This window comes from Montipora capricornis, chromosome 5, assembly GCF_036669925.1.
Source record: "Montipora capricornis isolate CH-2021 chromosome 5, ASM3666992v2, whole genome shotgun sequence".
In the NCBI taxonomy this organism is placed as follows: Eukaryota; Metazoa; Cnidaria; class Anthozoa; order Scleractinia; family Acroporidae; genus Montipora; species Montipora capricornis.
The window spans coordinates 12,693,208-12,708,844 of record NC_090887.1 but is presented as its reverse complement, the minus strand read 5'-3'; the positions used below and the strand labels follow the sequence as shown (position 1 = coordinate 12,708,844).

General features: G+C 41.6%; 1 protein-coding gene across 1 annotated transcript in view; it reads left to right on the top strand.

The window, feature by feature from the left end:
* LOC138049533 (puromycin-sensitive aminopeptidase-like) overlaps positions 1-14,376 on the top strand; it is a 31,001-nt gene extending 16,625 nt beyond the window's left edge. Inside the window, exons 15-23 of the mRNA XM_068895850.1 lie at positions 495-558; positions 2,865-2,998; positions 5,306-5,440; positions 5,838-6,057; positions 7,320-7,627; positions 8,492-8,544; positions 9,941-10,040; positions 11,492-11,539; positions 13,503-14,376. Of these exons, the coding sequence (XP_068751951.1) occupies positions 495-558; positions 2,865-2,998; positions 5,306-5,440; positions 5,838-6,057; positions 7,320-7,627; positions 8,492-8,544; positions 9,941-10,040; positions 11,492-11,539; positions 13,503-13,640 (1,200 nt within the window). The 3' untranslated portion in view covers positions 13,641-14,376. The remainder of the gene's footprint in view (positions 1-494; positions 559-2,864; positions 2,999-5,305; positions 5,441-5,837; positions 6,058-7,319; positions 7,628-8,491; positions 8,545-9,940; positions 10,041-11,491; positions 11,540-13,502) is intronic.
* The last annotated feature ends 1,261 nt before the right edge of the window (positions 14,377-15,637 follow it).

Sequence of the window (15,637 nt, the reverse complement as noted above, 5' to 3'; positions counted from 1 at the left end):
CGATCTTCTCCATAGCAACAACCCTTAACAGCTAGTGTGTAATCTCTGACTCAGTCTCCTTAATAGCTCTGTTCCTGCGGTCATCGTAGCCATTTGTTTCCTTTCCAAATGTCATAAATGCCAAACTTAGAAGCTACTGGAAGGCTTTACATACTTCTGTAGAGAGTAGTGATTAAAAGATGGGCGACCCACTTGTGTTCAGAAAGAATTTATTAATTTTTCACAAACTTGAGTGCGGGTAGGGTGCAGCTTTATACACCGGAGTTTGTGCAGATGAAAAGAAAACGGTGAACGATTAGATTTACAAATACCATCAAAGTACAACAAATGTATTTGCGCGCAACCAAATACAACTTGTTAAAAGGCACAACTGTAACTGTAATAAAACAAGAAATGCAGGCTTTTAATCTTAACCTCTATGATCAAGGAAATTTGTTTCTACTTTGCCGAGTAAAGTGAGTAAAATCATATCTAATTGTTTGATCGTGTAACAGAAAGGCGATTCAAGGGAAGTCACCATTTCACAGAGCAAGTTCTTTGCTGATGGGGCTAGTCAAGGTAAAGCAATGTTTGTGTTCACGGAATATTTGTCATCCTTTTGTTCTACCTTTCAGCCACGCTCGACTAGTTTCAAAATTTTGCGAAAGGTATCTTTTTTGCGAGATTTCGATAAACTGAAAAGATTAGGCCACCAATAATATTAATTACAATAATTTGTATTTTTGAATTGTATTAGGTAAGTCCAGTCTCTGTCCAAGATCACTTGAACCTCGTTTTCAAAACGAGGCAAGACTCGTCAAATAATTTCGGAGAAAAATCCGATGTTCGCCTATGGATTGTTTCTGGTCAATCCTGGGTAGTTTTTACTCCCGTGTTGGGGCTCATGGAAAGTTAAGCTGTTCATTTGTAATTACACTTTTTCTTGTCCCCATTAAAGACTGGAACTACCAAACTACTCAGAAATCATTAGGAACTTCCCATTGCCAAAAAAGGCTACCACAGAATGTCGGTCGGTCATTAGATTCAGTATGTACCTACTTTGTAAGACTTTATTTCCCAATTCAGATGCAATATTCACGTTGGGGCTGAATAGGATTGTGCAGAGGCTCGCCTCTGGTTCGCCATTGTAAATGCTACAGCACAGCTCAAAAATAATACACGTGCAAGAATTTCTTTTTGCGTTCGCAAACTAGCAACTTCTTCGCGGAACGCTTGCGCCTGAATCCTGCCAGCCGCAAAAACTTCCTTGCCGTTAGAAGTTGAAACCCCCAGAACTTCTTTGCGTTAAGAATTCCGCCCGTAAGAACTTTTTTGCGGTAACGTCGTAAAATGGAAAGAAGGTGATATAAGAGACCTGCAACAAAACGCTTACATAATAATAGTATTTGTCTTTGTGAATTTTAAATGCTCTCCAGAAAGTCTCTACTCGATCGATAAGTGGGGAGCGGCTCAAAAATCAGCTGCCTCGGCTTTTATATATTTTACGAAAATTTGGTTTTATCAACGGAGTTGATGATGTAAATTGGCCACCGTACAGAGATTCGCCCCTCGGTGGCCAATTTGCATTATCAACTCCGTTGATAAAACCAAATTTTTGTATACTACTTCCCCACCGACGCAGCACCACAGTTTCTTTAGAAAATACCCCTTCATTCATTTTATATATTTTGTCGTGATCTCTCTCATTAACTTTTTAACGATTAGGCTGAAGTGAAAAGAGCAGATATAAATGTTAGACAGCACTGCCATGCTTAATTAATCAGTTGATCCGTGACAAAGGTTCATCTTTGTTTTATTATGGCGGTGCCCAGGCGCGCGAAGCGCGCTATCGGAGCACCATGGGTAAGATTTTTTGAGAAATCTATTTTGGTTATGACGTCAGCTTACGCCCGTCCGCCCGTACAGACTCTCAGGGTGGAGGTGGGGAGGCAGGACAGCCTCTGGGGACGGGTGTGTTCGGGAAATTTCCCTTGGTGGGAAATCGCGTGTCAGCGTTGCATTTGGCAACCCGCGTTTTTCTGGCGGGAAGTCATATTAGTGACGAGCAACGGGATAAAGAGCAGGAAATTTAAGCGAAGAAAGCCTCGAGAGGAGCCGAGGAAGAAGAAGAAGAGAAAATTTCAATGAAGAACACCGTAAAGCTGAAAGAGATAGAGCGAGAGGCAAAACACTTATTTACAACCGTCAGCTTTCAGGCCTCACATATTTTGTAAAACTTGCTAAAAAAACGAACAATGCCTGGAAACGTTTGCAATTCCGTGTTGACAGAGATTCTAGCATATTTCGTCAATTGCGCACCACGTACAGCAGACGTCATTGGCGAGTTTTTTTGTCATCATTGTCTATTTCGTCAAACATAGCCGAACTCTCGACGCCCGTGTAAATTTATGTTAGATTGCAGTACATTTCGCCAGATAAGACTACGAAAAGCGGTTTGATGAGCTCGGAACGTGCGATTTTCGTAAAAATCTCAAACAGCAATTTTTGGCACTGAAAAAGGTCACTTGGCAGTTTCGGATGAGCAAATGGTTCGGTTAGAAGTTCTTAGAGGGTAACGTTCAGCTAGCAATTTCTGAAATGAAAATATCGTTACCTAAAATTCTCGGACACTTCACATTTCAGCTAAGATATCCGAACAGATCAAATTCTCCTAGGTGATAAAAACACCTGTCTTTAGACAGTCTTTGTACATCACAAGGAGCCTAGAAATGTCTTTCAAAGGCTTTCCGCTTATTTTACTCGTTGGGTTCCCTTGTATATTGCTTTCTGGGGTTAGAAACGGGAGCTCCGCTTTTAGGCTTGGCTAAATTATTATATATATTATTTTGATTTTTTGTTGTCTTTGTTTTCATTACATGCACCAGGCTCGTATCATTGGCAAGTCCCTGTTGGCATTTCGTCCGCTGTTAATCCGTCGGGAAGTGTGGCCAATACTTTGATGAATCAGACTTCCTGCACGATAACAGTGAATAACGTTCGTCCGGATCAGTGGATCAAGGTGGGAGCTCAGGAAAGATAGATTTTCAAGCAATCGAGTGGTTTCTAATCACTTATGTCCAGAAATGCACGTAACAGACCATCTCCGGGTTCATATCTATCTGCCTCCTCTTCAAAGCGAGCCTAAAGTCAGCGACACACTGTAGCCGATTTTGTTCGCCGATTCCTGCGATCGGCGAAAATCGCCTAGTTTTACCAAAACTAACGCTTTGAAACTAACAATAGTATTTGTATTTGAATGAAAACACCGTTTTCATCTGAAGTCACCCAAACAATGTTGGAAAACGCCTCGTGGATGTTTATTTGTTTCCAACATTGAAAAAGGGGGAAGGGGAGGCTACCTTTCACGAGGGGGGAGAGGAGAATTTACACCAAGGGGGAAAATGGTTGGTGATTTTCGTGTGTCTCAACAAGTTTTGTCCATGATTGTAGCATGCCAGATATCGGCGATTAAATTCGCCTGATGTGCCCGCTTCTGCGATTTTTTCCGTCGCAGCGAATTGCTGAAGGATTCAACAAATAAGACCTTACGATTTTATCAAAAATTAAAATGGTGGACAACAGCGACGCACAGTGGACAGATGAAAGAGAAGGCGCCTGGGAACAGAAGTAGAGTGGAAATTCGCTGTCATCGGACCCGTAACACGGAGCGACGAAATTACCATGACAACAAAAGAACCATGTAAAACCGCCCTATACTTTGTGTTAAAGGCAAAATATAGGGTGTTTTTATATGGCTCTTTTGTTACCATGGTAATGTGTTACGTCACATTACAATGTGCATCTTGTTAAGCAGTTGTTGATGAAACAGTGCTGTAGAGTTAATCCTTGTAATGAGACATTCCCTCCTAACTGTTGAAACCGGTTTGAGCCTCCTCAAGCCGGCGAAACACTAGGCGATATTTTTCGCCGATGGCGGCGATTTTGATCGCAAGCAAAAATGTTCAGTTGGTTTGAGCCTCCTTAAGTGCGAGATTTTTGTGATGGTAAAAAGTTCTACTTTACATAGAGGGGTTTTCAATTGTTATTTTGCATTACTTCACTCAGTGATTGGTTCAGAGTTCTCGCGCCATTTTGTGTACGTGTAGTTACTTCGAGTTTTGATTGGTTTACTGGATTGTCTCATATATCATATATCTTTATTTACCCTCGGATTTTTAGAGTAGCTTGGTGTAGCTAATTTCTCCGAGCATTTACACTCCCAACCATGATACATCACAGAAGACAGACCACAACACCTTGGCCATGGTAATTACTTTGGTTTTGGGTTTACGACACTCCATGAAAACTCGCTCTATGAATGAAAACTAAGAAAAACGTCGCATTTACACTTGCTTTGAAGAGGGGCAGACATGAATTCGGAAATGGCCTATTGGATGTCCTCTTCATCTTTTCCCCAAATTGGTTAGAGTGCTGGGAAAGGTAAAATGCACGATATGTGTTGGACCATCACAGTCGTTTCTGGGAAAACAGACAATCAACGTCGCAAAGTGTCCAATTCCCCAGTCCTCGAGTAAGGATAAACAGCCGCATTTACCCTCACCAAAAACTAATGCTAACTCTTACATTTACCTTCTTGTTGGAAATAGATAACAAGTGCTTACATTAAAGGGACACGAAGTTTGAGAGTGCATCTAATTACGTGCATTTCTAAACATAAGCGTTAGCAGTGGATTTTCCAATCAAGCGTCGAAGAAAACTTCATTCAAGTTAGGAAGACAGCGTGACTGAGTGATCAGGGCGCTTGCCTCGAGAATCGGAGATCCCGTGTTTGTTTCGTTGGCCTTGAGAAGCCACTGATTGAAGTGGTGAATTTAATGCATAGAATGGTTTTCAATTGAGTGTCGAAAGTAATAAGTGAATTACTTTGGTTTTGCATTACTTCACTCAGTGATTGGTTCAAAGTTCTCACGCCAGTTTTTCAACCAATCAGAAGTGGAACCGAAACCAGTCGTGGCTCGCGCATGCACATTTTCCCGCGCTTTGAGTCGGCTACGTGTAATTACTTCGAGTTTTGATTGGTTTACTGGATTGTCCCCGTCCTTTTTGATTGGCCAAAATGAAAACCGCTCTAATATCAATTAGCGCAAAGAGCGCGGGATGAACCAATCAGAATAAGAAGCAATTATGCAATTATGCGCGGGAGAATTCGCAAGGGCAGGTCATTGGTTTTGCCTTTTAGTGATTGGTTGAAAAAGTAGCAGGAGATATTTGAGGCAATCACTAAGCGTAGCAATAATGACCGTCTCGTGATTACGTCATTCAGTCCAAAACCACTCTAAATAGTTGGTTTCCCTGTGTATTACAGTTAAATCCAGGCCAAGTTGGTTTCTATCGAGTGCAGTACTCGTCCGCCATGTTGGAGCTTCTTCTGCCAGCCATTTTGGATTCCAGTCTTCCACCAAGAGACCGACTGGGACTGCAGAGTGATCTCTTTGCTTTGGTATGTGAACGAGGACCGCTGAAATTAATTCTCTGAAAACTCTCGGAAATTTCTTGCACAAAAACCTAGCCCGGGTTCCTCGAAGCCTGGTTAGCGCTAACCAGCATTAAATTCCATGGAAACCTATAGGTTTTGATTCCTCTTAACCAACGGCTAGCGCTAACCAGGCTTCGAACAACTGGCCCCCGGTTGATGTTTGCTCTTGTTGAGTTGTTTAACTTTAAATTTTAAATGAAACGTTCCCGAGGCATTTGTCTTCGAAGATTTAATTCCCATATTTAATTTTAATTGGTGTGGATGAGCAATGAGACTATGTTGGCCAGAGCTTTCGCTCGCTGATGGCGTCTTTTCAATTCTCCTCTCCTGTGGTTCTTCTGATTTGTCCCTTTTTTTTTAGTGCCGCGCAGGTCTAGTACCAGGCCCCGACGTCCTTAAGGTGATCGAAGCGTTTAGGAATGAAACAAATTACACCGTGTGGAATGACCTCATAGGTAACATGGCCGTCATAGGATCCATCCTTCAGTACTCGGACTGCTATCGGAGCTTCAAGGCTTTCTGTATTGAGCTTTATGGGCCAATCATGAACAAGCTTGGCTGGGATCCCATGCAAGGAGAAGGTAAGATAAGAGACTGATGTGTCGACAATGATTCGGGAATATTCGAGAAAATATTTTGAGTGCTGCTCTCTTGGTGGGAGAAGGGACATGTTTGTCCTTGCAATCTACTTGTAACATGAAGCTCAAGGGTTCGACTCCTGTTCAAGAGCACTCGGTTTTTTCCGAGTATGCATGAGTCATTATCCGATAATGAATCCTTTCGTTTATTGGAGATCCTCTTTTCAACAATGGTGAAATGCCTGCCAAAAGGGTAAGAAAAAGCACCTCTATTACATGTACTTCACAGTGCGCTTGTCTCGAAATATCGCCACAATCTTTTAATCTTTAACGAAAAGCTAAATGTTGAAAACATTTTTATGTCTAAATGCGACGAAAATTGCGTATCTTGAAAGGAAAATGGGGCTGGGGCCTGGTGACAAGTGAAGGGCACGTTATCCCCAGTGTCCTCTCGGCTTAACATGACGGGTTGTAGAAATCCTTGGGGAAAATGTTTGTGCGGATACAAGTTTGCGTACGAAAAAAAACTTATATTGCCTGGTCGCCGTCAACTTCCAATGTAGAAATAATATGGAGCGAGAGGCTGTAAAGACAAAACTAACGAGTAAAATAAATGTCAGCATTTGTTTTAGTAGCAAGTACATAAATACAGGGAAGTGATGTAGCGCTGTGTCAATTAACTGCTCACACGGCCTTGACTCAAAGCGCTTCACAAGATAGTTCGAAAGACCGCAATGAACTGCAAATATAGTTTATCTTAAGGCCGAAATGAGGGCCAGTATTCTGTGCACTTTGGTTTCACCACTTAGGAATCGTAACCCAATCAAAGCAGTAAGTTTGGTCGAAACCGATTTGACGAGAAATCCGAACTGATTCCTTGCATGGGTCGTAAGCCTGCTTTACACTAGCACAAAAATCTGGCATGGCACAGTAAATTTCTTCAATCTTTACAGAATCAAGGTAATTACCACTAGTGTTTACTGATCCTAATTTTTGTGTGTAATCAACAAACAAAAGGCATATAAGGCACCCGTGCCAGAAATTATACGGGTGCTGAAGCACATCTCTGGAGGTGTGCTGTCTGTCGTCAGGGGTTTTTGTGCTGTGAATTTGAATTTGAATTTGTCTTTTGAACAAATGGCAAATTAAAATTTGGATCCGCAAGTTTTTGTTTGCGAAATGTTACGCGAAATCACATGACTTGACGGCGAAAATGTGCAACAACAATTGGTAAGTGGGCATCCTTATTTGTTTCGCTCTGTTAGGACATCTGGACGCTCTCCTTCGAGGACTAATAATAGCTTGCTTAGGCAAATTTGGCCGTCAAGACATCGTGACTGAGGGCAGGAAGAGATTTCAAGCTCACTGTAAGGGTGAGTCCACGATCCCAGCAGACTTGCGTTCAGCGGTGTACGGCACTGTCCTAAGACATGGTGATGCTGCCACACTGGATGCCATGATGAAGCTGTTCAGAGAAGCTGATTTGCACGAAGAGAAGGTTCGGTTGATGAGGACTATGGGAGCAGTTTCACAACCTGAACTCATTAAAAAAGTGTTAGATTTTTCCATGTCGGTAAGTGCTTTTATCAGCAAGAAATTGTTTTCCTTCGGAATTTTGGTCAGTGATGGATGGCTAGTTCGCCATGCATAGGAACACAATTGTCGGTGGTAGCTATAGACCACTTTCATAAATGGCGACCACCTTTACATTCTTTTGTATTAATTAGACCTACTGGCTTCATTTTGAAACAATTTCCTCGTCGTAGTGAGGCTAGCAAGGCTTATTAGCATTAAAACAGAAGAATATTTCATTTGGCCGCCATTATGAAAGAGGTCCATAGCGCTGTCACACTTAAAAGATTATTGCAGAATACTGCCATTAGATCTCACAATAGGACTGCTTGGGCCTCCGCACATGACGTACCTACCACTTGACTAGGCTTTGTGAAAGATAGTATTTAGTAAATAAACCCCTCCATGGCTTGCCGGTATGTCGACTGATAATGAATTTCCTCATTTTATATCGACTGAAACAATTGCCTTTGCTGTAAAATTGTAAACATGGAATTCACTGATTTCTTTCCTGGAATAAGTTTGAAGACGAAAACAAAAAAGATGCCAATCTGTGCTTTGACCTAAATACTCCAAATCTGTGGCAAATCTTGTTTCTATCCGAACTGAATGTCTGTCTTTTCAGCTCTGTATCTGTTACCCAGCTATTTCCATTTGTGTACTCAGTCCCGTAAAGGTTGAGAATATACGTTGTGTTCGGTGGATGTTATCCGATCTGGTTCTGAGCCGACGCAATACCTAAACTTGCTCACTTTTAACCATAATGCGTGAGCTCAAAGGAGAAACCTATAGTTGTAGTCGTTCTCCAGTCGCTTGAATTTCGCACTTTTCTTGATTCTACATAGATTAATGTCTTTTATTTTAGGATGAGGTTCGTTCCCAGGACACAGTGTTCGTAATTGCGGGTGTCACTTGCAGGTCAGTAGCGTGAACGAATCATTGACAACAGAGGTCGCGATTCTTTTGGTCAGCACCGCGAATAACGATTTCTCAGCGAGACCTTTGCGGAGGATTTTCTATCGCTATTCCCAGGGAGACTTAAACTCGAAGACACACTATAAAAGGGGTAGCTTCGCGCACTGCTGTTTTTCAAATTCATTCAAGCACAACTGATTAATTATCCAACATGGTGATCAACAAACAGCAACACAAACAGAAGCCCTAAAAAGTTTTCGAGGGCGAGAAAAAGGGACTGGGAATTTAACAGATAGTATCATTATGACATATTATGGACACTGCCATAAGGGGCTTTTTCATTCCACAAATTATCACAGAGCTGGGTTGTGTCCACGGTTGATTGAAAAATCATTTTCATGTACCTAAGGCACCCCGCCTTTCATGGTGCGTCTTCGTGTTCAAGAGCAGATGAAAACACAAATCCACGTTATATTTATCCAATCCGGTCGATTACAACCCCATTTAATGTCGATTTTTTAAGACTAACAAGTGTACGGGAAAGTTATTGATCATAAAACTACAGTGAATCCTGATTGGTCTGTAATGTTCAGTTTAAACAAATAGCGTCACATTCGGCGAAAACGTTTCGGAGCTGTGAAAATGCTATACTCCCTCGTAAGAGCAACAGACTGACAAATCAAAACAATAAACAAAACGCAAGGAACTTGCCAAATGAGCTACCCAGATCCCGCGCGAAGAATTGGTGCTTAGTAGCCCCCTTTTGGCGTCGTCGTGTACTCGCATCGTGCGCATATCCTTTCACAGATTTATGTAACTGAGTTCTCACTTAAAAGTCAACAGAAGTGATCATCAGTTACGAACGCAATTTTAGCAATCGCGAGGTCACGGGTTCAAACCCGGGTTCATTTCATATATCATTTCATCGTCGATTCATTCATCACGGGAACATTAGAACCCGCAAATGACCAGCCCTCAACATCAGTGGCTTCATAGCTCAGTTGGTTAGAGCGTCGCACCGGTATCGCGAGGTCACGGGTTCAAACCCCGTTGAAGTCCCTAATTTTTCAGGCTTTCCTGCGCAATTGCTAAAATTGTCCATTGTTTACAAACGTTGACGTTCAATTTCTTTTGATATTCAAATTACCAACCACCGAACAAAAGAAGTCATTGTTTCAACTGCCAGTAAACGCCTGGGACCAGTTTCTCGAAGCTTGGTTATCGCTAACCGTTGGTTAAGAGGTATCAAACCTACAGGTTTCCATGGTATTTAACGCTGGTTACCGCTAACCATGCTTCGAGCAACTCGGGCCAGGTCGGCACATTAATAACAATGACCGACGTCAAGTGAACTATCGCTATTGGTGTGTTCAGCTTTGTTTTGTTTGTGCTGTTTTAGCGTCGAGGGGCGTGAAATGGCGTGGAAATTCGTCAAGGATAACTGGGAAGAACTGTACAATCGTTACGAAGGAGGGTTTTTGCTGTCCCGCCTTATCAAGGTAATCTGCCTTATTTTCTCTGCCTAAACCTCTAGGGGTCGTGGCAAACCCTATTACACAAATATTGTATAAAGAAAAGTGGTGCCGCCCAAATAGAAAATTCAGTTAAAAGTGCTAAAAAATTACACAAATCATGTCAGCATATGTGCTATGGGCGGTGGCAAGCGCACGATCTTACAAGTGAGCAAGTGCACGTGCATCCCACGTCAAATGTTGTTCGCAAAAGGCTCATCAGAAAAGTTTTTAAAAACATCGATACTGGAAAAGCTACTTTTAGGCACAGATTTACAAATAAGATTCTATAACTTAACAATTCTTGTAAAATATCAACCTTGAAATGCAGAGGTTTTGCAAATAGGGATTTTTAAGTTGAAGGAATGACTAAGCCTAGTACGGCCATGAGTTACAAAAGAAAGGGTTATGTATTTATTTATTTATGTATTTATTAGGATGTACAACAGATCGCTCTATCACTACCGAAATCACTAAACTGTTTGCACCCCGAAAAAAATGATCGATCGCATTTGAATTTCGACGTACTCACGTGACCATTTGGAGCACCCCGATTTGTGACGTGTCATTCTTGTTGTGAGCGAGGCCGTGGGATAATAAAGAAACAGACCGCGGCATGATGAATGTGTACGAAGAGCTTTCCACCGTTTGGAAATGATATGTGGTCATTGATGGTTGAGCGGAGGGCGAGATGTTTCAACAGAGTTCTACCCGGGACGGGTACATTGATGGGAGGCAGCTGATCTCACTACAGCGCCATCGCTACTTCCTAACAAGCCCTATTCACTTACACCAAGAGAAAATGAGGGGACAGAGAGGGAGGCTCAGGGCGTTAGCCGGGATGTGTCATGTCCACGAAAGTTATTTTTAGACGAGCGGAAGTCTGTCTTCCGAGACGTCTCCATGCAGTCATCGACAAACGTTAAGTCCACTTCGTCCGCCATTACATTAAATCTTTGCTTTTCTTTCAAACATCAGAGCGAGGTTCACCTGCTTGCGGACGTCTCGGAAGACGGACTTCCGCTAGAACAAAGACTTCCGCTCGTCTAAAAATAACTTTCGTGGACATGACATATCTCAAGGGCTGGACCGGGAGCCTCCCTCTCTGTCCCCTCATTTTCTCTTGCTTACACTTACAAAACGTCGGGCATGTATTGAGGATAAGTTGGGCAGCTCTCCAAAGACGATAGTTGCCATCTCGAGCGATGATGATTAACCTTTTCACTTAAGATCTAAATGTTAATTCTCTTTGCTGACTTCAATACAATCCTCTTATTGTCAGTTATGGTAAGTTGATGATATATTTAAGCAAAAACCCTTACGTGATTAATTTGTTTATTCTCATCACCTGTCCGCTTGATCTCTTATGGGCGAAAGGGTTAAATGTGCACCGGGGTTAGAAAGGTATATATGTACACTATCTTTTTTAACCGTTGCAGTCGACGACAGATATGTTTGCATCCGAAGAAGCCGCCAAAGAAGTGGAGGTAAGCTGAATAGGAGACTCGCTGTTGATGCAGGAATGCAGGAACTCGGATCTAACTCCCTACAAATTCCTTTGCCTAGTTTTATTCATAAACTGTCACAGTGCAAAATAGTTTGTGACATCAACCATGTATTGCATCCATTCCGCTCCCATCCTCGTTCGTAGGTATGTTGATTTTCCACTCAGGAACATCGACTTTCAAGGAGAAAGGTTCGCAACAAAAATAATATTCTTGGATAAGTGCTGAGAAATGATGAAGGGCTAAAGACCTTGACGGCGATTCTCATTTTAAGGACGTTCGCGCCAAAATCTTCCTACGGGGAAATTTTCTCCATTTCTCGCCTCGAGTTAGGTCGCAAAGTACTTAATCCAAAAACGAAAAAAATTGGGGAATCACCGACTTTGTTTCGGAGAATTCCGGAATTCGATGGCACGAGGAAAGAAAATTAAACAAAAGATAACTTCTTACGGTGGGAATGTTTTCATTTTATCGTATTTTGTAGATAATAAATAAAGTAAGTGATTCATGATTAAAAAAATAGGGGTCACCGATGATCTAAACGAGTAAAATCGATGTCATGTTGCAAAGCTCTTGGAAAATTTCGTTTGTCACGTTTTTGCGTGACATGTCGGGGAAGGACTGGAACCCAAGACAGGATCGATCGTTAAGGGATAAAAAAATCTTCCAGCGCCGTAGAGCACTAATCGGTGATACTGTAAATTGAAATTAACAACGCAAATCAAATCAAATTTTGGTTTTTGGAAACGCCTGATCGCAGGTTAGTTTTTGAGGAGAGGGGAAACCGGAGTACCCGGTGAAAAACCTCTCGGTGCAGAGTAGAGAACCAACAAACTCAACCCACATATGACGCCGAGTCTGGGAATCGAACCTGGGCCACATTGGCGGGAGGCGAGTGCTCTCACCACTGCGCCATCCCTACACCCCAAAAGGGTTGGAAAGGGATGAAAGGTTTTTATGAAAAAAAAACTTTCTCGGGCATAGCAACGAAGTTTCAAGCAGGCGTCATCCTCATGTGGTTAGTCTTTTGTATAATATCTCGCCGTTGCCGTCATGCTCATCTTCTGGAGTGTGGTTTTTGTGAAATTTAATCGCTGGCTGTTTCCCGCAGGTCCGCACTATTCAAGCGGACGAGAACGAAAATACAATTCTGCTCTATTTTCACGAAAGTAAAGGAAAAGAACTTCAAAAATATGCATTAATTTTGAACTTAAGTTCGTAGGGTAATAAAAACATTAAAAAAAACCCCGGCCCCATTAAATTTACGCAACGGCTCGGCCTCGAGTTTCCAAACTTTCAGCAACTACTCGATCAGCTACCTTTTCCAGAGCTTTTCCACCCTCCCGCTCACTTCTCCTTAACGTTTCATGATGATTAGGAAATAAATGTGCCATTCTTTTGCCGGCCTGGAATTTTTTCCCCGGCGTTTTTGTGGCCATGTTATTTTCATTAATGCTTGAAAAATACTTATGAAAGTCAAGTAGACTAGTGCACGACAGCGACAGATAAAACAACGCAAATACCAGTCGTGCAGTTGTCTACTTGACTTTCATAAATATTTTAAAATCAATTTTGACTGATCACGATCTTCTCTGATCCAACGCTGTGCAAGACTTATCGTCCACGGTTTTTGCAATTTTTTTAAAACCACAACTTCACTGAGGCTCGAAGTAATGCGTGACATATTACAGTCGCGTTACCTGCGTAGTAACGTTGCGCACAAACACTTAGCGCGAACGTCCTTAAACAGGAACGGCACGGCGATAAACTTAAGGGGGTACCTGCGATGGACCAATGTATTATCTAGGGAGGAGTGGTATCCCTCGCTGTCGTTTCGTATCGAAACAGAATCTTATGAATATGCGGCCGTACGTACTTGACGATATCGCGATTGAAAAAGCCGGCCACCAAACTAAGAAATGCTTGTTTTTCGATTGTCTTTCAGGAATTTTTCGCCAAACAATCCATCCCTTCAGCTGAGAGAACCATCCAGCAATCGCTAGAGACCATTCGCCTCAATTGCAAGTGGCTAGCACGTGAATCGAACAAGATAAGCGCGTGGCTGGACGAGAAAGGATATTGAAGTGATATTACGACCGTTGTTCATTTCACAAAAGACATAAGCCGGCTTCCAATCGGTCAGCATACTTGGCCTTGTCAAGGCCATCGGAGTTTGCATTAACTCCAAATTTCTTCGCATTTGATTACGAATATTTAATTTATTATCACTGTCTTAAGGGATCACACGTTTGCTTCTTACATGAAGCACCAAGGTTTCTGAGATTCCTGCAGGCCACCAAAAATGCACAGGATATAAACAAACGCTGCCAGTCTCTTATTATCACTTTTCGTTAATTTCTTATTTTCTTGTTTAATTTGGTTGTCATCCCTTTTCGTGATTACAACCATTGCTTTTTGTTCAGTTATAGCTGTTATTTTTTAATGTATTTCAAAACGTGTTCTGCTTTTTAGATCGTCAAGGGAAGACAAAGCCAAAAAATGATTCGGGAAACAAGAAATTGAAGAACAGTTTTAAAAACAATTAATTGTTGCAAAAAAAAAAAAACGCCGAAAATGATTTCAATACTAGAAAACGAGCCACGAGCTGAACTGGATTTGACATAAACGATCATCGCTACCACTGTGATGATGTCAGTGTCTTCCTCTTTTTCTCGAAAGTTTAATTTACCAGCCAGAAAAAAGCGAGCCTGCCTTGTATTTTAGACAGTGGTACATTAAAAGAACTGGTACGTATTCTGAAAAATAGTGACGTGTATTAAATTTTTTTTTAAAAATAAAAAGGTTGATTTTCATTTCAATTGCTTTCTTCCATTTCAGGACCATCTTTTGCTCATCAGAACCTTCTGATGGTACTTTTTTGTTTCCTCTTCGAAGAACCATGCAACTTTCCTATGCACATCGCCTTCGTTTACTCATCTTTGTTTTGTTTTTTTCTGGCAGCAGCCTTTACATTATAAAAGCTGACGTTTTGTCAGTGTCTTCAGTTCGTAATTAAACATCGTATGCTTGAAAAATGAGCCCCTTGCGAACCCTCCAATATTTTGCCTTTTTTTTCTGGATGGATGTCCGTTGTTGCAGAAAGCTGGGCGCCATGGCGTTAAAAAGTTTTGTCGACGATTGGGATCGACTGCCAGTTTCATGTTTGCCACAAAAAATAAACGTTCAGTCTGAAAGTTCTATTATTTCTATCGGTTTGTCACTTTCCGCGTTCTTGCCTCCTTGGTTAGATTTCCTAAAATGAACAAAAGGAATCATGAGTGAGAGAAATTAGCCCATGCGTTTATACATAGACTATTTGCATAAATGGCGCCCAAATTTGAAGCACAATACTTGATACATCCTTAGCCTCACATTCATGAGAAAAATCTTTTGTCTTGAAACATAAGCACGAGGCTAAGGATGTATACAGTATTGTTACTCAAATTTGGGCGCCATTTATTCAAAGGGTCTATAGCTTTGGCGAAAGACTCGCAGATAAGAACGTGCGTTTTGGGGTTAAAATGGCAAGTCTTTAGTACATTCTCGTGTCAACTCTCGATTCAATGGCGCTTTCGCGAAAGCCTGCATAAAGACACAAAGAGCGCAAGCACAGTAACAATTTGACACTGGCTCGCCCCATTCCCACTCTTTCCCGTGCGCCACAGAGACACCAAATCCTGTACACAAGCTAATTGAGGAAACTTTTCAGGAAGGTATGCAACCGCAGCGAAAAGGTGAAAACAAAGATTTACCTCTTTTTCAGCACTTCGTCTATAAACGGTTGCCCCTTATCATGAGCTCCGTCTGAAAAATAAAATATGTGATGCTGTCGTTTGGAATGTCAATTCTGGCTCATTTTTTGCCCGTTATAAAAAGATATCGAAAAACTTCTCTAAAAGAGAGACAAGTTAGAAGATCTTATAATAAAAGAATTTTCGTGCTTTTTCGACAAGCAGCAGCTTGAAGTTTGCTGTTTCCCTTTTTTCTTTAACGCGATGCTAAATCTTTCTATTGTTTCAACAGCCAATAAACCTCTGGTTCGACATTAACAACAGTTAGTGACGTCACACGAAGTATCAC